This window comes from Homalodisca vitripennis, chromosome 4, assembly GCF_021130785.1.
Source record: "Homalodisca vitripennis isolate AUS2020 chromosome 4, UT_GWSS_2.1, whole genome shotgun sequence".
Taxonomy (NCBI): domain Eukaryota; kingdom Metazoa; phylum Arthropoda; class Insecta; order Hemiptera; family Cicadellidae; genus Homalodisca; species Homalodisca vitripennis.
In genome coordinates, this window is record NC_060210.1 from 80,680,833 (window position 1) to 80,704,735 (window position 23,903).

Consider the following 23,903-nt stretch of genomic DNA (forward strand, 5'->3'; position numbering starts at 1 on the left):
ATATTATTAGTAGGTTAACTTCGATTAGGTTCGATATAAAAAGATTATAACAGATTTATGTTACATAGTCTTATGCATATAAACTCCTTTGCTTGGTGGACTTTTGGGTGACTGTACAAACAAGATGTATATATGTGTGTTTAAGAAAACAATAGTAATATTATTATTTACTTTACCTTTAACTCTGTAAGCAACTTTTATTCATCGTCGTCGCTGTGAGCCGAGTCCGTAGGCAGTCTAAGCACCTCTTCGTAAAAGTGTTGATGTTCATCTGGGATGTACTGTATCACTTTCGCAATGTCTTGTATTTTCTTGGGATTAACAGGAGTTTTCCCGGTGTAAAAGTTTTTCTTTCGGGAAGCAAAATTATGTTATCATGTCCTTTAGATAGTCTGAATGTTAAGTAGTTGATGCCATTGATAAAACTCGGAAGCTCTTACACATCCGTCACTAGTATACATTAAATGCCTATATTTGCTGATGGTAAATTTTTCCTTCCTCCCTTGAACATCTGTGGAAGACTTTTTGAAATAGTGTGGCCACCACTCGTGAAAGTTCAAGATATCGTCATTTTTTACTTCCTTCACCTCAAACTTTGGTGGAGTTTTCTTGGCATTCACAATGATGTCTGCATACTCGTTTGGTATGTAAATGCGGTCTAGGCGCCGAACTGCACGCTTTATAACAGAAAAATCTCTGTCGCATGGCAGAAAACTGTGTCCCCGTACTGGGAAGTAGTGGTGGACCACTTCAAACCTATCATTCATTGTTAAAGCCAAAAAGAGTCTAGTGAGGGTGTGATTACGATTTTGGCCACCGCAGGCGTCGCTAAAGACATGCAGCTCCTTGACCTCCTCAGGAATGGTGTTTATATAGTCCAAAACAAAGCTACAGACCTCATTCGGGACCTTTTTTAGCACGCCTTCAGTGTATGTATAGAAAAACTGCCTTTCCACTGCCAATATCATGTATACTGAAGACGTAAAACCATAGTTTCCGCAGGTAGAACATTTCCTGGGACTGGCATGAATGGAATGGGAAGATTCTGCATATAATCAAAAGTAATAGCTGCTACATCATTTCTGGGTTTTGCAAATTTCTGATATTTCTTCAAATTTTTTTATAAAACTTTTTAGCTCGTCTTTTATGGACGATTAGTTTCAGCCGCAGCAACTCGTTTTTGCTACAATCGTTGAGGCTAGTACTTTTGATCTTTTGTAGACAGTTCCTCACACGTAGAACATACGTCTACCTGAGGCTGTCCAAACCTGTAGCCATAGTTAGTGTTAAAATGGTTGAGATAAACTCATACTTCACAACACCTTCCATTTCAGGGTATTTCGCAATGAAAAGCTCGTGCATTTTTTTCTTTGTTAGAGATGAATCTAGATAGGTTACTGGCCTACTGGTATAATGTGCAATTTTTTTAGGAAATGATGAAATATGTTCATCTATCTTGACCATTATTGTAGCGTCTAAAACGTTTCCCTCTTTTTAGATGTTTACCTCTCATGTCCAGAGGGGGACTGATTATTTTCAGCCAATTTATTCAATCGTGACACGACTGAGTTTGATAGAGCATGAAGGCTTATATAAGCCTTACGACATACCTCAGTGCGACATGTGCCTTTCATGGCATTGTATTTGAATGATGATGAGTTTTGTTTTGAATCAGCTGTTAAAGGGCGATGTCTGGCTACCTCATATCTGTCAATTAGGCCTAGAAGGTAAGTATCTTTTTCATTTTTTCGGAGCGCGCCCGTTATAAACGTTATTTATTATGGCCTCCTTCTCCTCATCAGTAAAACCTACCATGCACTTTTTTTTGCAACCACAGTCTGAACCAGTTTTCCTAGCTTCCACTAAATAACCTTTGTGGGTAACAAATTCTTCTCCCTTTGCCCTACCTAATCTTTCCATCTCTTTTAAATGCTTTTCTTTGTTTATCTTACCTCTCTTTCTTCTAAGGCTCTTCTGTGTCAGACTCAGAAATCAACGGCATAGTGTTCAAACTAAACTTGGCACTTGCTGATCAGTTAAAAACCAAACAAAATGTATGTGAGAATCCACGTCCTGTAATAACACGATTATTACTAATTTAGAATAATGTATCAATATAGTAACACTTTTACTTTATATATTTGTTGAACTTGAGCACAGTTTTGACCACAATATAACCTCAAAACAACAGACAAAACAAAACTAACAATGAACAGTCAGTTGTGAGAGGACAGCGCCTCGTGTGGTAGACACAAGTACTACTACGTGAGCACGGCGCGGCCTCTGAGTGGAAGAAGAGTAATATTCCAGGAATGTTATTTTTTCTTCCACTCATTGCAAACTGGTAAGCATTGTTTTAATAGACAGGTTTGCACGGGAATATTTCTGTTCTTCCACTCAACGATAGCACTACACTTAAACAACAAAGTGGCTATCTTAACTTTTTTTTTCATTTTTTGGAATATTACTGTTGTTCCACTCAGACGTTCAATTTAAAAGACAGCATGTTGTAATGGATCAATAAATCTTTTAAAATAATAAAGATATACTTACTGAAGCCCTTTGTTGGAATCGTGGAGACGAGTACATTTGATTAGGGCGATGGGGTTGATGATAATGGGGTGGGTTAGCAGGGGGAGGCATCAGCTGTTGTCTAATTCTCTGTAACAAACCATATTACTAGATATCTTTGGGAAACTAAATAATAAAAAGAATGCAATTATAATAATTTTTTACAGGAAAGATTAATGTTAATACCGTACTATTAAAGCTAATTGTTCATCATTAAATAACTCAACAATACCTAAGTAATCTTACAATTCAAATACACTCAATCCTGCTGTAGGCTGTGTAGTAAAAAAAAACACTAGAATGTCAATGTTGATAGTGTTAGATCATGACCAACTATAAATTGTTTCCATTAATTTGAAATGAAATATTGCTACTTTGAATTAAAATATTTTGTCTTACGCTCAAAGGAGTTTTGCATCTGTTTTAGTATACGAAACATGGATTCATTATTATACACCTAAACCAAAGAGATAAATAAAAGGAAAGAGTGTAATTTACAAAAGGCGAATATTATTCATTACCTGTGAATATTATGGAGATAGATTTTATTAATGCTCAAAGAATAACCTGTTTTGGCTATATGGATAAGAACTAATTTTGCATCAATATAGGATTCATAATATTAAAAGAGTTCAGAACATGTCCTTTTCTAACCTATACAAAAACATCCTTTCCATTACAAAACAAATCATCCCATTCCTCTGAAGATGAAGACACAACATTAAGGAACACAAAGACTCTAGCAAAATTTAAATAATCTATTCTCTCAATTTGGCTATTTGTGAATCAATCCACATCTCATAAAAATGGCTAGTCAAAAAGAAATTGTGTTCATACAGGAATTAAACTTAACAAATACCTTTTTTGTGAACTGTACGACTTTCATAATAAAATGTGTTCTAACCCAAAAGTAATAATCTGATATGACTCAAACTGGTGTCTAGTCCTCCCAGAGACACTACTGACTGAAAATATCTCAATATGCACCTACGACTACTCTTAGAGTACTCTCATCTCTGTAGGTAATGACATAAACCAACAACCTGATTAAGGGAATCATATTTAGTCGCTACATAAAAAGTAATGTTATTTTTTATTAAGTACAGTTTTTATAACAAAAATAAACAGTACAATTTCATAACAAACAGCTTTGCATAGAATCCATTCTCATAGAAATCTTACACATGATCTGCCAATCATTGTAGAACAGCTTTTAAATATCATCAGTATCAATAGTATGTGTTCTACAATGATGAAACAAACACATCTTGAAACTTAAAACTAATAATAAATAATTGAGTGCCTGAGATAGAGAAGGGGCTAAGCCACACAGCCTTCAATTTTGATTTTTTTCCCATGGTTCTAGTTAGTGCTTCCACCTGTTAGTTATATAAGAAATTATTTGGACATGTGGCATGTCTCCTTGTCTGTTCAAACCGCTATTGAAAGTGCAGGAGTTGGAGCACCAGCTGTTTTATGAGAGAGAAAGAGAAGGGTCTATGCCACATTGACAATGGTGGGGAAAGCCACTACAGTTGAATATTTTTTGCTGTGAGTTTGTAAATGTTGCTTGTTTCTAACCTAAAAATGGTGAATGAAGGTGTGAATGTGGTGGTAAACCTAAGAAACGTGTAAGAAAGTATAATAATTGGAAGAGAAATATTTCGAAATTCTGAAAAACAAAGTGATAAAACTAACAAACATGTCCCAGCAAAAGAATGGGGGGGATGATTGTGACTGTACTACGAAAAATGAAAAAGCTAAACAAGGTTGGTGTGAGTTTCACACATTAACAGACATAGAAAAAGACTCATTAAGAAACATGCTTGTAAATGAACCTATAAAAACAAACAAACTGATGTTAGGGGCGAAAGTAGGAGAAAGGTATCGTACTGTTATTTTTTTAATGGGGATGGTAAGGACATGAGGGTTTGTTTAAAATCGTTCTTGGACATATTTTTTATTTCTAAGAAGCGAATATCAATCGCAAGGACTGGAGATAAGCCGCCAGGAGCCATGAGTACTGTAGGCCTAAGTGATGAAGAATGTGCAGATGAACTAAATCAGTCACTCCAATCAAGTGGGCTTAAGTCAATATCCCATTTATATAAACATAAAAACATGGTAACAATGTTAACAAGCTCGAAGACCTTAGCTAATTTTGTAATAAATCATACTAAAATTTTTCCATGTTTCCTTGGTATACAAGCCACTACAGCAGAAAAAATCCCACCAAAAGTTTCATTCAAAGTGTATCGTCTGTAAAAGAAATGTACAGACTCTACATTAAAGAACTTGGAAACAGATGTGATAAAGATGTAGGCCCGCCTATGAAATATGAAAAATACCTCTCTATTTTCAACCACAAATTTAATATTGGGTTTAAATTACCCTTAACTGATGCTTGCTCGGTTTGTGATGAGTGGAAGTTCAAGGAGAAATATCACATTCCTTGTGCCATTCGCCTACATTAAACAAAGGCAGAACAAGGCTATAGACTACTTTCAGAAGCTAGAAGAGCGCAAAGTTCATCTTATGAACACTATGTCATTACCTATGATCTTCAACAAGCAATGCCACTGCCCAAAATATCCACTGAAAAAGTATTTTATTTGAGACATATGTGGGTATATAACCTTGGGTTTCATGTACGTAACAATAACAAAGGGTTTATGTGGATGTGGCCAGAGAACAAGCTTTTCGTGGCTCCTGTGAAATTGGTTCTTTTGTATATACAGTGATTTTAGGCACTAATTTGGCACAAGATAAAAAGAAGTTGTGGTTCTTTTCAGATTCCTGCAGTGCTTAAAATTAAAATACGGTAATTTTTATATTATATTACTATATTTTGGTCCATATTAGAAAATTTTAAGAAACTGATCATACTTTTCTTGTACCTGGGCACACACACACATTTATGCCAAGTGACAGAAAAGCTCGAAAACAAGACTTTTTTACTGTATCGTATTGGAAAAGTTGTTAGGGAATGTAGGGTGAAAGATCCATTCCAAGTAGTTGACATAGACACCAGATTTTTTTCAACCTGAAAAAACTGTTTGATATCATACAAAAAAATAGTATGAATACTGATAAAAAGAAAGTTGACATTAGAGATGGTACTTCAGTAAAGTTATTAAGGACAGCCCAGAATATATATTTTTTAAATACTACTACTCAGACATTGATTCGTGGACTAAGATCTATATGGTCAAAAAACAGGCTGGCCGTCATAAAAAAATATAATAGAGGAATCTCTAATTATCATAGTGTTGAAAGAGGCTTTGGATAATGTAGCATTTCTTTACCCTGTTGGAAGAGAAATTAACTCCCAGAAACACTTTAACTTAATGTTACTCCATCCAGCCTTTCATACAACAAGTGCACCATGACTTGTACAATAACCTGAAGCCAGCAAATGTAAAGAGACATTAAGAGGAACATTGACTTACTAATAGAAATGTATTAATAATAATGCTGACTTTGGTGTTATTCATAATAATATTTTCCTTTTCAATAAACTCATATAAATGAATGAGATATGATACAATAGAAACACATATGTACATGTATACATACATACATATATATACTGAATTGAATTTATTAAAAAATTATGCATTACTGAGGCCCGCTAAGTACAATACTTGTCAGCGGGAACCTATATAACTATATTCTACTACAGTTAAGATATATAATTACATTCAAAATTGTCTTTCAAATCCTTAATGTAGTATTTTTTAATTTTAATGTGTTGAATATTGGTATATAATATTCATACACCATTGAATTTTTAATTTAGAGTGATTCAAAAATATTGTCTATTATTACTATAAGTCAATATAATACACCATTTATGTATGTATATATATGTATGTATATATATATATAATTTTTTCAATAAACATTGAATCACAAATACTTGCTCCGCCGGGACTCGAACCCGGATCTCTCACTTGCCGGGTGAATGTGCTATATATATATATGTGTGTGTGTGTGTGTGTGTGTGTGTGTGTGTGTGTATGAAGTGTGTGTTGTGGGCCAATTTAAAGCTCAATTTGTAAAAACAACCTTACTTTTGTCAAACTTTTTATACATAGATTTGATTTTCAACAATTTTTCCAACTAACCTGACCACTTTTGACAGCCATTTATCACAAAACTTTGTTTTAGTGGCTTAGCCCCTTCTCTGTCTCAGGCACTCAATTATGAATTTATAAAGGAGCTGTTTTTATTAACTTTTGCATAAACTTCTGGCACCAAATGTTCAGTCTTGACAGATGATTTCCAAAATATTAATACCTCCATTCATACACCCATTTCAATCCTCAAGTCCTTCCTTGTACCCACTGCACTGCTCAAACAGTATTATCCATAATCTCCACAAATCACCACTTAAATTCACTTTAATGTCTTTTACTTTAAAAACACGGTGCAAAACAGCATGTATTACACAGTTTACCAGATTTCAATTACTCTAGGTATATTAAACAAGTACGATCAGCATACAAATACACAAATAAAAGTCTAATTCTATTTGTATTGAATCAATATATTATATTATTATGTGTGTATGGATCAGTGTCTACAATTTAAAACAGTACTTACTTAAAACAAAGCTCCTTAAATTAAAATTGTAAATTTATATACAATTTTGAATTTTTTCAGACTGTCATAACATTTTCTGTGGAGTCTTTTACAGTTATTTAATAAGAAATAGAACATATTACTGGTATTTAACAGTTAGGAACATTATCCTAATAATTTCAAATCTACTATTACGGTAAAGAAATCTTTATTTGATAAGTTTTGCTACTTTTATTGTCTTGAATTAGATGTTAAACTAAATTTAACAAAATCCTCTTAAATGTGTTAAAATTAACAAAAATACTATTTGTACAACAAATATGTTTTGTGACAACAGGCAAACTAAATGGTTCAATGTACTACAATCTTAAAATGAGAAACTAGTTTTCATGAAGTTATTGAAAAATTTTCCAAATTCAGATTTTTAACAGGTTTTTGATGGTATGGGTTTAACACTGTCTTTGTTAGCTTTTAGGTTTCTAATATATTTAACCTGTTGACGAGTGCCGCAAAACATACCCAAATGAGTGCGCACGGCATTTGCCGTTTGGTCCCATATGAGGGAGCACGGCATTTTCCGTTGCAGACTAATGACTGTCAGTTCGTTCTCACTGACTTACTGTGACGTCTAGTGGAGATTTTTGGAACTTTTCAGTTGTTCCTAATAGTGTCGCTAGTCCTGTATCGTAGTGGCACCTGGTAATAACTTTTAAAACTATTTAACGTTTTCATTCAGGTTAAGAACTTTGGTGCGCTTTTAGCCTGCGTGTTATAGGTTACTGTACAATGACCACCATTGCAAAATTGCTTATAATAGACTTTAGGCTAAATCTGATCCGACAACTATTAGAAAATCATTTCACAGCAAAAAAAAAAAAAAAAACGGAAAGAACGTGGCATGCCCAATCGGAGGCGGGACACAAGACCTGCTACCTTCCAAGGTCACCAATTTATAAGGCCACTCCCCCAGAATGACACAAAGAAGTGTAAACTACTCAGGCAGTGCTATGTGTGCAAGCAAACATACCACTTGAACTGGACAAAGAAGAAAAAAACCAGCTATGAATGTTCAACATGTGAGGTCGCCCTTTGTATATAACCTTGTTTTGAGCAGTATCACAAACTAGCAAAATTTAAAACGAAATTATTGCTTTTAACAATCTACAATGTATTTTTATATATATTTTAACTATAATAAACAAGTTTATTAACATTTAAAAGTTTTTTTATTTTACTCCCTAAAAGTCTGTCACTGGTCAATGAGGCACTCAGGATGGACCGTCATAGCGGCACGGCAAATGCCGTGCGCACTCGTCAACAGGTTAAAAGCAAGAACAGAAATCTTAGTGAACAGATGTACAAATAAAGTTAGTGTAAGAGAAGTTAATAAAATACTTTATAAGTTACATATTAATGTTCAAGAAACTAATATTTTTAAATACAAATAAAAACTTTGTACATACAATTTGTTCTTTTAAACCATATAACATAATGCATGAAAACTAAAAAAATAACAACAGTTTGATATCTAATATACAAACCTGTTCTAGTTCAGTTTGGATAAATGAGCATCTTCAGTTTTTGCAAGCTGAGTAAGTTTTGGGATGAATGCAACCCCCACACTTCCCACAGCGTTGGACAATGAGTTTCTTGTTCCATTCATCACCCACAGCATTTCCCGTCACCTTTCTCTCTGATCCTAGCCATGCATCAGGCACATGCTTCTGCTTGGATGGGATGGGTGGGTTTTATTAGGTAGAAAGTAAATTAGTAGGAAACAAAACCATTTATTTAGTGTGCGGGTGGGACCTCAACACTAATTTCAAATAAGCCCAGAATTAAATAAAATAAAGCATTCTTATTTTAATTTGAATTGTGCTCAAATAAAATACTACCGCTTAGTGCTTTACACTAGCTTAAATACTAGTGCTTATTGATACTACGAATAAATAAAAGTTTCTACACTATAATAATAAATATGGATGCACTGTTACATACTGCTTTCTATATAGCACCATAAAATGTGGTAAGAATTAAGCTATAAATACTGTGAACAATACGCAAGTGATCTCGTGAAATTAACAACTCTAGAAATGTAACACAGCTGTAAGGGTTTTAATATAATTTTTGTGTAAACCGTGATACCACAGGGGGGATTTAAATTGATAATTATTCCTCAAAAGTAATAATTCAAGTAAACAAATTCAAATACGTTGAATTGGTTTATCAGTTATTACACTTCATACAGTTAATACCATGATTTCCAACTTTCTTATTAACAAAAAAATTTTATTACTGTATGTCATGAAACACCAATCTTGTCACATACAAATACAACATTTATTTATTTACATTTATTTTTAATTTTTATTTTCTTCGCAAATACAGTGAGCTCAGTTATTTCAAGGTTAACAGTGAAAAAATCAAAACTCTCACAGTTTAACATTGATTTTGTATAGATAATTTGTTCATTGAATACACAATTTACAACTAAAATCACCAACACCTTTTTTAATGTGTCAATGTTTTTTTCAGTTGTTACTCATGTTACAACAATGACAAAAATTGCTGAGTTGTTCTCCTTATTCTCTTCATTTGTAAGATCTTCCAATGTTTTAATCAAATGTGGTCAGTTAAAAAAAAAACTTACAGTGGTAATGTTAAAAAAAGAAGAGATACATATATATTATTATACATAAGGAAGGTATAATACCTTACCATATATAAGGAAGGTTACTATTATCCTTATCAATAATGATATTTAAAATATATTTTAAGTTACTATTATTTAAGTATTTAGTTATTATACTGGTATAAACTTGGAATGAAAAATTATCTGATTTAGCAGCACTCCTTCCTCTAGTAGACTTTTTGACTGTAGAATGTTTTCATCCTTTAATTTAATGAGAAAAAAAATAAAGGAATCAGTTACAGATTTTATTTCAGTACAATTTATATATTTATAATTTTCTGAAATCTTCTACAAATTGGCTAATTCCTTAATAACCTTAACTCAAATTCAATCAAATTATTTATTCAGTAATCACATATGCAATACATTTGAATAATTGAAAGGAAAAATTTCCCATAGAAACCACATACGCCTGTGGAATGGGATTGAGTCTAGATGTCAGTCTCCTCTTGTAAGGGAAAACAAACCATTTATTTAAGATTAAATACAATAAACATGAAAAGACTACGTTACCATTGATTTTAGGTGCCACTTAACCACAAATGAAGGTTATTGTTGTACGAGAGAAGTCAATCTAATTACACTGATGTATGAAATCAAACAATTTGTTGATCAGAAAGCTTCAATCATTGTAGGTACTATCAGTGAACCAGTATAGTTGCTGCCCACTGAAAGATTTTAATCTTGATAGCTTTGTATCTTTTAATCAATAAAAGAATTGAAAAAGTATTGTTTAGTGAATTTCAGATTTGGAGCCACCAACTATCTACATCGTAAGAGAAAATGACATTACATTGATAACAATGCAGCAATACAAATACCAATACGGTTGACTTTTAATAATAAGACTCCTAGTTTTACTACAAGATTTTTATCCTATAATTCAGGAACAAAAGAAATGCCACTGTAACTAAAAAACAAAAGCAAGCAAAAATGACTTAGTAATTGTATGTTGTTGTAGACCACTGATAAAATTGTTGTCCGAGAGCCGCAGTAACTTTGAGAACTACAAGATTAAACCTATCCAGAGACGGCTGTAAAATGTATCATGTTGTGAACAATATTTCCCATCACTATATCTTTATAAACTGAGTTGCTTTAATTACGATACAATATTATCATCTTGGTCTTCTCATCTTTGGTATATGTAGCATACAAGTAGCAAAGAACAAAAACATTGATGAGAGAATCAATGAACCTTTTGAGATATCAGTAAGTGGCAATAATATCAGAAATAAAAATACATTATGTTATTTTAGATTTATTCAAGGATAAATTGTTTGATTTAGTTTATCCTATGTATTTGACATTAAATAATAGAGGTCCTTGTTTACTTCCTATCAGGCAAACAACAAACTCCAATTAGTTAAGATAGTTTTATTTTGACAATCAACAGATCTCATCCAGTAACCCCAGATTTACTCTTGTATATTTGTTACAGTGAAAATATATATGTTAGCTCACTGGACATGTTATTTATAGGCTGTGGCACCAGCTGCTGAGCTTTGTCACACTATTATGGTTTTATCTAGCCTATTTGGTTTTCCAACAAATGCTTGCATTGTGGTAATTGTTGTATTCATTTAGAATTTGACAGGGCCATGTAGTATTTTAATATTCTATTTTGTATTTATGTATCTTCTTTTAAATGAATACCCAATACAATTGTTTTGTAAAATTTATTATTGTTTGTTTTAAATAGCTAAAAGTAAGTCAATGTCATAACTAAAATAATAATTATTTGTTTTAAAGGTTTAGGTTTCTAACTTAAATTTTGTTTTGCATATTAATAAACACTTTATATTTTTTATAAACTATATAAAATCTTGCTCCTAGCGGTAATTTAACTTTGATGTGGAATAATTTTTTTTTCACAAATAGTTCTTTCAAATCTTTGTTTTCTTTATATATGTTATATATCTTAATAATATTACAATTGTAATGTTATTGATAATTTCAAGAGGAATGTTTTTAAAAACATTTTATTTATTACAATCCGTTCAATTTCAGAAAACTAATAAGTAAATATTATATACAGAAATAACATTAACAATTAAAATTAAGTTAGATGTTAACCATTGTTAACACTAACATAATTGATTCAAGAACCTAAACAGTAGTTCCAGTATAGCAGATCGGGGGTGTCTGTACACATTTTCAGAATTATGAAGTAGATCTTCTCATCTTGAAAGATAGTTGCAATTGAACTCAATAATTTCTTCTTTGACTGTTGTGGTGTTCAAATCTTGATGTAACGTTTAATTGGATACATACCAAGGTACTTTTGCAATTTTTTTTACAATTTTGATTGAGGTTGAAGTATCTCCAGATCTTCAAGAGGAAAAAGAAATACAGTACCTGTATGTGTTTGTTGATGTAATTATATTTTTAACAATTATTTGACATTATGCTACTAATATTTCAGACATAACTACAACATTAGGACCATCTATCATGACTTGTATACTTGAGCCACTATTATTGATGACATTTTAAAGTCCAGTGAATCTAAACCTTATGAAAGTGGAATGAACGATGATAACTTTCAATATTCCACAACCTAACTTGTTTCTTTTTCTGAGTTTTGAAGTAAAAAAGGAACTTGTACACAAAAGTATCTACATCTAATTGTAACAAAATATGTACACAAAATTGTAATAAATGCTACTGTGAAAACAGTAATCCTGAGAATATTATAAATGAGAAAGTGAGTGTATTGTTTTTACACTTTCACGTGTAACTATTCAACCATTTTTACTACAATTATACATGGACATTCTTGCGTTCCTGGTTACAATATAGACTTCTTTTTATTTCAAAATTCCCTCCAGGCTATAGCCACTGGTCTCTAAAGTAGAGAAAAATCCCAAGTTGGTTTCTAAAATTGCATTACAGTAAATCAATATTAATTAAAAGAGTCTATTCATTGCAATCAAATGTCCTGTGTCAACATTGCTTTATTACAGTACAACCATATATTTAATTCATTTAAGCAATATTTTCAATTTGTGTATATTTATAGCGTGAAAGCATAAAGTAAGCTTAATAATTTGACATTTTCTGAAACCACTGTTCATCACAGAGTAAGAAAATGTCCCTATAAAAAAATTAGAAGCTTTTGTAAAAATATACTTTATTAAGTGTACAGTGAAAGTCAGTACTGTAATGCAGATATAAAAGACAAAGTTACTGTCTAACTTTTACTGTAAATTTAGACTGTTATAAAACCCATTTTAGTTGTCTTTTGACACAAGTGGACTTCTCTGATATGTGATATATATCGAGAAACAAGGCAAAATCAACTATGGAACAAAAACAAAAAATACTAAGATCAGAGTAAATTAAAATGGCCATAAGTGTACATTTTTTTTAGAATTTCTTGATCGTGGCAACAAGGTAAACCCAACACTGGTGTCAGAAATATAATTCACTCAAATCAGAAGTGCTCATACACGTGCTAAGCCCACGAAATTGCGTGCAAAACCATGGGGAAATGCAAGTGGAAGCACAAGCAACAAATTAAAAAACTAAAATAAATTTTTGAGTGAAGGACTTTGTGTTCCATTTTTACTCCAGCGTGTTACATCATAAATGCTTTTTTAAGAAAGCTAAGAACTATGAATTTGGAGTTTCTTCACACTAGAATAAAATAGTTCCAGTATTACTGAAATTGTTTGAACTATCAACATCGAATACATGGAGTGTTAGATGCAATTCAATGCAGAATAACTGCAGGCGAAGCTACGGGTAAAGTACCAGCATGCAACAGGGTTTTATAAGTAATTTTATGATATCTGCCATATTTTTAACAAATTCAACATTTAGAACTATTTATTGTTTCCAGCTAATAAAAAACATATATTGTTTTTAGTTTGCAAAACTGTTATATCATTTTGCTTATTATGAACAGAACAGTTAGATTATATGGGCATGAAACTGATTTTTTTAATATCCACAGTCCAATGTCTTAGACTGTGGTTCATCAGCTCCCTGTTTTACAGTAAGTTAACTTCTGAAAATTTAACTTGTGTAAAATAAGGTATTCATAAAAGAGTCAATATATAACTGGAATATAAGTTGTACATATAAATCAGAGTAGTTAAATTTTTGTGGTAAAGATATAAATATAAATTGTTGTGTATGGTTTTGCATATAAAGTTTTCATATATTTTGGTTATTATTAGTAAAAAGCACTAAGTGGACATGTCAATTATTTACTATTACTACGTAATGATGATAACACTAATTACATGCAATATTTTGTTTTCTTATTACCTTTTTCTTGAAGTAAGCAGTGTTAACAAAATATTAATGAGTATACTCAGAAAAAAGTACTCAGCAGTAAAAATGATTTATTCCTGAGACTGCAGGTCATCATTCTTTATGATGATGGCACTTGGAAACAAGCGTATTGAACTAAATAAAAACTTTTGTCCAAAAAGAACAGCTTTGGTATTTCTTGTTAATGTTTTGTAAATTTTTTATACAGTCAATCTGCTCAATTTTAAATTACAATAAAGACGTCATATTTCAACAGAGCTGTGAGAGATATTGTACCAGATACTGTGTTAACACCTAAAACAAACAGGATTCTGTTTTATTAGTTTACAAAATTACTTTTCGTGGTCTGTATAATAGAGATACTTGTTAATAAATATAAAGTTGACTAACATTTTGGCTGCCATGAAGACCAGATTTGATAGACAGAAATCTAACTCAAACAGCTCATCTGACTACTCATCTCTGTAAAGGTTAAAAAAGTCATTTATCTAACTAGTTTAATCTATGTTGAATAGAAGGATTTGTTTCCAAACTGCATTGAAATACAAGCCATCTTATTTAAGTAAGTATTGTTTTGATATACTACAAAATTATGTAGACTTCTTGTTAACATTTTGTAGTTATATGAAAGTACACTTATCTACTTTTCTATGTAATTGCATCAATATTAAAGGACTTATCATATCTAAAAACAGCTTATAATATACTGTCCACAACTTGATCATTTAAACGCTATTGATGTTGTAGCGCCTCTAACCTTCAAAATGCTTCCTCTGATGATAAACCACATGATAGTCACTGGGCACTAAATTGGTGCTGTTTGGGAGGTTATCAAATTGTTCCAAGCAAAATGCTGTGATGAGATTTTGAGTTCATTTTGCTGCACGTGGATCGCCATTGTCATACAGCAAAACATGTTTCTCGATAAAAATTTCATAGAGAACACTTCTTGAAACTTGAGGAAATCTTCTGATAATGAATAAATTGTGAAATTTCTGTTCTTTTTCATTATATCATTCACATTCTACATGAAATTGTTGGTGATCATTGAAGACCGACAACTCCGTTTCTAATCATGAACATTCTTTTAGCCACCTTTTAAAGTCCTTACACATTTGAATGCCATTCCATCATACATAATGTTTTCTTCATATAGTTACTAATTCTGACAGCAAATTTCAACTGCTTTCATGCCTTTAGCACAAAGAAAACCAATAATAATACATACTTCACAGTCGGAGGGATTCTCAATTGACGGAGTCATTTGAAATATGCATTAATAGATGTAAAAACGATCAATTTTTGTCATAATTGCATTCATGGCTTGCTATCAGATGTAGGTAGACAGTGTGGAAGCGTGAGACAGAATTTCAAAACAGTACATACTTAAACAACACACTTCATATATCAAGTTTGTTTTTGTAATTATCTTTTAAAAATTCAATTGCCAGCAAAATCTGATCTTTACTCATTGTACTCTCTGTTGTATTTTATTCGCTAAGGTTGGTATTACATAACACATCTTCCAACTAACAGCTATCTCCAACCTGCAGAATTATTTTCCAGTACTAGGGCCAGTATTACATGATTCCTTTACCCACTATGCTTCCTTTACCTCTAAAACCAACAAAATGCCATGACAAGGTCAATTTCATAAACTTTAATTTAAAAAAAGGCATTTGGTGTCTCCTTTCTTATAGAAAAAGAAATAAAGCAAGCTACATGCTAATTATTATACAGACATTTTAGGTGGACAACAATCAGACCTGTTCTCCTTATTAGCAACACTGCAGAAGGCTAGTAATTCATCAGAACAGCCAAAGATCACTTCAGACAAACCTAATATTAAATCATGCATTTATGTGACAATTTTTATATTTGCAAAGCTGGTGTTCCTTGTAAACTTCACCTTAAAAAGATTTTCATACGGATTGTGAAGGCTTTCATATCCCATTACTTTGTCATCCTGCTTCTTCAGCTAATGTATGAAACTGATGGATTTAAATATCATCAAAAAATTTAATTAATAATTTGGTGACAGGAAAAATTACTTCCAGGATTTTTTGACATTACAGAATGTTACAAGAGGTTTGCCTGGTGTCTTTTTAGTGTAAGGATGTCAGTTCAGGTGATTACAGTTGTGAAAGCATCCACAGTTCTATTTTGTTGGCCATATGTGTGCCTGCTTCAGTAGACACAGAGTCTACCTCATTATCGGTCAGGTGCAAAAGTAGCACTGGCTCTGTCAATGTACAAATATTTTTGGAAAAATCAATGAAACAAGCCATTTTTATCAATGTAATAAGCTTGAGAATTTTTCACCAGTTACAGTTAACAATACAACTACAAAACGTCTTTTCTATTTTTGAGCTTTCTCATATTTTTCTTATTAAAGAATTTTACCTTTTCCTTTAAAATGTCACCTTAAACAGCTGTTTACTTGATTCTTTCTTGCATTAAGCAAAGTGCATTTTCTAATCGTATTAACTTACCATTTTCAAAATTTCTCTAACACTGGCAGAGGACTCACTACTCTTGAAGAACGACTCAATTTTGTCCTTTTTCTTCTTCATGTCATGTATTGTTGCACAGCCAATAATGCATTCATTAGACCATATCATGTATTGTTACACAGCCAATAATGCATTCATTAGACTAATGAATTATTCACCTTTCTCAAAACTTTAAAAATGTATTATTTTTATTATTATTTTTTATCTAATGTTAATGTCACAAGTTTCCATTTTCTGACATCACACAACACTGTTATCATCAACTCTTCAAACTACGGTACAAACACTTTGACAGAAATTTGTTGTACTCAGTGGTGGTGGGTAGAAACAACTATTACTGTATGTTACAACTCAGCCTCACATGTAGATACATGAAACAAATTATCAGACTGACCAACACAACTATTGCATAGTGCACGATTACTGAACATATATGATTGTAGAGATTATACTGTATATAATTATTATACGTTAAGGTACCAGAACAATCTTACTGTTTCCACTATATATGCTGAAAATTTTATTGTGGGTACCCAAACAAAGTGCACTACTATTAGCTGTTTTTAATGGTTATGTAAGCTTACTCTGTAAAAATTTTAAACTACAATACAATTGGTTTTATATTAATTTTTTACTGTTAGCCTTTTATTCATTTTATAGAGACAATGCTATGAAATTGGTATGAAGTTCATTAAAAAATTTCAAAATACAGTATGCAAACTATTTAACCCTACAAAGTGGTATCACAAGATAGTCACAGCCGATGAACGAAGCCGGGGAAATCCTAAGTGAGTTATCTGTACATTCAAAACATTAAATCGGGATGTCTGTGTGGTATAAGGTGATACAAACGCGAGAGTTAGTCTGGGAATCGTGGGTTCGATTCTTGCACCTGATGTTAGGGATTTTTGCGGTCCGGTGCATACTAATGAGCCTCTGGTAAGTGGTAAAGCCGGCAGGAAAACCCACTTTAAATAAACGGTGGATGGCTTGGGTGGAAGTCAAGTGATATTCAAACCTAATGCACCATTCTTTGTCTTAACTATTGTAAAAAATCACTTGATTTTTGTTCTTTTGTGTGCAACCGATGTATTTATTATTGAATTATGACCATAATAATAGATTTTAAGATTAATAAAACAATTTGCACCGCAATAACACTCAAACTGTAATATATCTTGGAAATCCCCATGTTGAAGGGTTAAAGTTCATAAAGTTTTGGGTTGGTTGGGTTTATTTAATTGATACTGTTAACTTGCACTGTTATATTGTTCGAACTGAAAAAGGAGCATTTTTCAGAAAATATTTATTATTCTAGTAATGTCTAATAATGAGACAATTATCTTTTTAATGCTTGAAATAGAACGTTTTACATCAAAATATAATGAAAATTAAAAAACCATTTCCTTCATTAATACCACATCCTCAAAAGCTAAATACTTTAGAATACGTTTTTATACCATTTACCTAAATAATACCACAAATAATACAATTTATTTGCAACAAGAACGTTAACGTCATGAAGTCTACTGTATCGTGCAATTACTTGTTCTCCATATTAGTTGGTCATTGTGAACAGTGAGGTAAAAAAAGTTAATAGTAACCTTAAACAATTGAGTAAAAAATATAATAATATTTTGTACTCATTGTAATATTATTCTTGTAGAATCTAGTAAGGCATATGCGACAACATCACACAAGACATGGTATGCATCTCAACACTCATGGGAAAATGTGGCTTTCAGAACAAATATGTGAAGCGGTAATAAAATATAATCAGAAAAGAATTGGGGACTCTCATCATTCAAACCTCAACAACTTATAAGTGATGTGGATGTAATGAATCAGAAAGACTTGGGAAACGCGTTCACTTCAGAAAATGGAAGACCAGCTTGAACAGTCACAAAACCTTATCTACAGAAGAAGTTGGCCTCAACATCAATAGATATCATAAATAAAAAATATGTCATGTTATATAAGTAGTAAAAATGTAATAAACAGTACACCACTTAATTTAGTTCACTTAAATATTCAGTCATTAAGAAAAAAAGTTGGAATGTTAGAAGTAATGTTGAATGAATTTAATTGTAATGTTGTCAGTTTAAATGAGCACTGGCTTAACTCATATGAAAAATTACTTTATGTACCTGAAGGTTTTGTTGTGGCTGACATGTATTGTAGAGAAGAACCTCATTAGAGGTGGGGGCTGTTCCATATTTATTAAGGAAAGCATCGATTTTGAAATACTAAATGTTAATTGTTTTTGTGTTTTAAGTATTTTTGAAGTAGTTGCTATTGTTTTAAAAAGTTACCACAATAGTTTTAGTTAGTGTATATCGTACCCCTCAGTCTGATAATAAACTTATTCTTGACAAAATTAGACAATTTTTTAAGTTTTCTTACCAGAAGGTTTATGGCCTGAATATGACTTAGTTATCACAGGTGACTTCAATGTAAATATTTCAGATAACTCACAAGAGTCTCAAAATTTTCTTAACCTTCTGACATCTTATAATTTATTTTGTTTAAAAACAAAAATCCTACTAGAGGATTGGCTTGTATTGACAACATCATAACTAATATAATGTACATAATGTAAGTGAATGCAAAGTTTTTCAAACCACATATATCAGATCATGATGGCCTTTATTGTCAGATACTTAGGGAGAATATAGAAAGCAAACAGAAAGATGCATCACCTTGTAGTTTTAGAGTGCTATCTGTAAAGGCTATCAATTCTCTTAAAATACATATTAAGTGAGACTGACTGGAGCTATTTGCTCTGTGAGCGGAATGTAGAATTGCTATTTACAAATGTGTTAGGTTATCTTAGAAAATACCTTTGAGCAATGTTGTCCTATAAAAACTAATAAATTCAAACATAATAAAAACAAAGCAAACAAATAAGTGGTACAAACAATGAGTTGAAAAAAAATTAAAGAAAGAGTAATTGTATGCTATAACTTATATGTCCAATGTAATAATGATGAGTTGGACAAAAAAAAAACAATTAAAAGAACTGTATCAGAAGGAAAAAAAAACATTACAGATATAAAATTAATGAGGCTAAAATGTTACACAATAATGAATTTATTGCAAATTCTAAAAACAAGTGCAAAGCAGCATGGAAGGTAGTTAGAGAAGAATCTGGTGGAAACAGTAGAAATCTTGAGTGTCCAATTAAGTCTAATGATTTTAATGACTACTTCATTAATGCACCAACAGAAAATGAACATTAACAAACCTATTGATGTCATGGGAGCAACATTACTTGTAAATCAATACTTACATAATAATAATTTAATAATGCAAAATAAAACATTTTTCTGGCAAGCAATAACTGAACAACAGGTAAAAAAGATTGTCAGTAATTTTAGCACATCTAATAGTGAAGACATATATGGTTTATCAAATAGAATAATCAAAGAAATCATTGATTTTATAATTAAGCCATTGGTTTTCTTGTTCAATAGAGCCTTAACTGAAGGTGTGTTCCCAGATGTGTTAAAAATTTACAAAGGTAATACCAATCTATAAGAAAGGAAAAAAAGTCTGATCCATCAAGTTACAGACCAATATCATTAATCCCCGTAATAAGTTAAAGTTTTTTGAGGCATGTATTAAAGATCAATTATATAATTTTTTTGTTAATAATAATTTGCTTTGTGTTGAACAGTTTGGTTTTTATACCAGGTTTGAATACAATTAAGGCCGTTGAATGTGTTATTAATTATGTTTTGAACGGTTTTGAAGATAAAATATTGACATGTGCTACTCCTGATTGACCTGACCAAAGCTTTTGATTGTGTCTCTCATGAAATATTATTGGAAAAATTGCAATGTTATGGTTTGGGGGGGTGTGGAACTTGGCTTAATGACATCCTACTTGTGTAACAGGAAACAAATGGTATATCAAAATAATGATGGATCTAATTTTCAAATTAATTAAATCTGGTGTTCCCCAGGGATCTGTATTGGGACCATTCCTATTTTTAATAGCAATAAATGATTTCCCAGGTAATATTACCATGCAAATCGGTATTATATGCAGATGATACTACTTTAGTTTGGAGTGGAAAAGACATGAGAAAAATTGCCAAATAGATCAGAATGTATCAATGAATATTGCAGAGAGCTGGTTTAAAACAAATCATTTAAATATAAATAAAAAAAAGACAGAATCAATTATTTTTTCACTAACTAAATTAACTGAAGCAGAGTCTATTAAACTACTTGGCCTATACTTAGACAGCAGTTTGAAATGGATGTACATATAAAATACCTTTGCAAAAAGCTATCTAAAATAATTTATTTACTAAGAAAACTTAAACTGTGTGTTAGTAGTGATATGTTGATCAATGCGTATTATGCCTTTTTTTCACTCTCAGATTGTATATGGCGTTACTTTATGGGGAAATAGTACTTATATGGAACAAGTTTTTAGATGGCAAAAATATGCTATACGGACCATAAAAGGACTGGACAATCGTGAATCTTGTTTTCCCATTTTCAAAGAATTAAAAAATAATGACACTCCCATGTTTTATATATATATTTCTGTCTAATAAACGTAAAAGAAAATTTGCATAAATATAAAATTAGATCTGATATACATAACTATAACAACAAGAAATAACTATGCCCTAGATTTACTACCTGCTAGACTTACAAAAACAAATAACAGCATATTTTGCATGAAAAATCGATTATTTAACAAATTGCCTCAATCCGCTCACACTGTCTCTGTTAATAAATTCAAATATTGCTTGAGAAAGTGGTTAAAGGAACAAGTTTTCTACAAGGTTGATGACTATCTAGCTACTGATTATGGTAAATTTAAGGACATCTTTTACTAATTTTTAATCAAAGCTAAATTCCCAGATTAGATAGTTAAATGTATGTATTTTAATGAATTTTGATGTAATGTATATTGTCTATTCACTGTTCATTGTTTTAAATTTATTAGTTTATGTTTTTTGTGTTTTTAACTGTTGTCTAATTATTTATTCATAAATGTATGTCTTTTAGTCTATTAATAATTTACGTGTTTTATTGTTGAAGCTATTACAGTGTAGTTTATATAGTGTTTATAACTATTTATAATGTTTTTATATTTGTTTTAATTTTTCACTTAAATATAGTGGTTATATAGTATGTCTTTTAATCTATTGATAATCTATGTTTTTAATGTTAAAAACTATTACAGTGTACTGTATATAGTGTTGTAGCAATTTATTATGTTATTCTACATTTATTTTTCTATATTTATTTAAACCTTCATTTAAATATAGTAGTTACCAACAACTCAACAAGCAATAAAAAGTAAAATTATGTTGTATTGATATTGACGAAATCTATTGCATCACTGTATGATTAATGATGAATAAAATCTTGAATCTTGAATCTTGAATCTAGTTCCATTTCCATAACATTACTTGCGGTGTGCAGCCTAAGATGGCTGTCTGGCTGTAAAAGACCATTGTTAGGCCAATGATCCCCTATGTTTTGGTAGCTAAATACGGAGAAGTGAGCATTAATGATGAGGTATCTTAATGGTGCCAAAAGACTATACTTCCGATCCTCAAAGGTCCTCCCTGGATTCCTTATCCTACTAGATTGTTAAGCTACACTGATATCTCTCAGCAGATGTAATACAGTGCCTAAGTTGGTTAGGAATTGTCTTATTTAGAGCCCTGGCTATCCAAAACCAAAAAAGAGACTTTCTGATGTGAATGCCAGTGAATGAGAGCCTTGCGGGGAATGAGACAGTGAATAGGTTGGCGATCGTTGTGGCTATGTTGCATCTCATAAGTCTTTTGGTGGATTGGCTAAGTGCAAAATTTAAAATGCTGTGGTAGAATGGATGAACACAGAAATTATTCTCTATTGGAATAGTCTCTCTGGAATAGAATCAGAATTATCTTTACTTATAATCATCAAGATTACAAATGGTGTCAACCTTTTAAACAATTACAATAGCCTTTTATTCTGAGGTGGCTGGGTCAGTTCTGGAATGTTCCTTGTAGGAATTCCTCAAGAGAATAAAAAGGTCTGTCCAATAGCCATTCCTTCAACGCTGCTTTCAGTGAGGAGCTTATCTTGTGTTGCAGTTCTTGTGGTAGCCTATTGAAGAATTTCCTGCCGATGTAAGATGGTTTAGATTCATACAGCTGCATGTGGTGTGCTGGGAGGTTGTACAGTGTGCCATTTCTGTGCGTGTATTAAAAAGCTCTTATCGACTTACAGCAAAGCAATTCTTTGAATCGGAAGATCGAACATCAAATTATTCTTTTATCTGTTGACTGAACATTGCCCACTAAAGTACAACCTGTATAAGATGTATGAATGCTAAACAAATTGTGAATTCTGTTAGATAGTTGTACAATAGTTTTTTTTTTTTTTAGACATATAGACATTTATGCAATCCCGCTAGGCACTTTATGCACATGAATTTTAGAAATGTGCACTTCATCCAAAGGGTTAAATAAGTTTTTATTGGATTTTATTTAAAATAAAAATCTAGAAACAAAATTAATATACATATATTATAGTTTTAAGCTAAATTTACATGGTAATGCCTTTTTAAAATATCATTTTGTATGATTTAAATTAAATTCCCCTATAAAGGATGGCGCATTATGCAAGCGACCTGACATAACCAACTCTGCTTGAGACCAAATATGACAGCACTCACTCTGCCCTCACTCCCTTCTCCTCAGGTCTTCATTAGCCCCATAAAGGTAGCCACTGGAGACGATCAAGGCCGGGAAGCTACAGATGCCTGGAAGGAACACTGATTTGATTTAGTACATTTTTAACATCTGAAGAACGGCCAACCTGGGCATTCAAATTGATGGATGTGGTAAATAGATGGATATACCTACATTTAGCCAATCTGAAGTTCTCAAACTACCGTACAGTTCAATGGTTTGTGTTTACATTCAATTTGACTTTGTTATGTAGTAGGTAGAAAATAACCAGACTGAGGATGAAAATAAATTTTACTTAACAGATATTTACAATTTGATAATATCCCCTTCAATGTACGCCCCTCCTTGATCTCTCTACATCACTCCATGTGAATTTTCCACTATACGTAACAATACTGCAGATAATTTACCATAACCCTGTTCATGACTTTTGTCAATTTTTCTCTTACTGCTTCTACAGTCTCAAATCTTGTTCATTTCAAAGCTAACTTAATTTTAGGGAACAAAAAAGGTCACAGGACGGCAAGTCAGGTGAATTGGGTGGATGGAATC

General features: G+C 31.8%; 1 protein-coding gene across 8 annotated transcripts in view; it reads right to left on the reverse strand.

Annotated features, from left to right (window-relative positions):
• LOC124359615 (protein kinase C-binding protein 1-like) overlaps nt 1-23,903 on the reverse strand; it is a 106,040-nt gene that overhangs the window by 4,540 nt on the left and 77,597 nt on the right. For 4 of the 8 annotated variants that reach the window (XR_006922171.1, XR_006922170.1, XR_006922169.1 and 1 more), the window contains 2 exons: nt 8,697-8,882; nt 2,554-2,661 (listed from right to left, as the gene is read on the reverse strand). Coding sequence is in view for 1 of the 8 variants with exons in the window: in XM_046812499.1 (XP_046668455.1) it covers nt 2,554-2,661 (108 nt within the window). In the remaining 7 variants the exon portion in view is untranslated. The remainder of the gene's footprint in view (nt 1-2,553; nt 2,662-8,696; nt 8,883-23,903) is intronic. The other 4 variants (XR_006922167.1, XR_006922166.1, XM_046812499.1 and 1 more) reach the window with 2 other exon arrangements.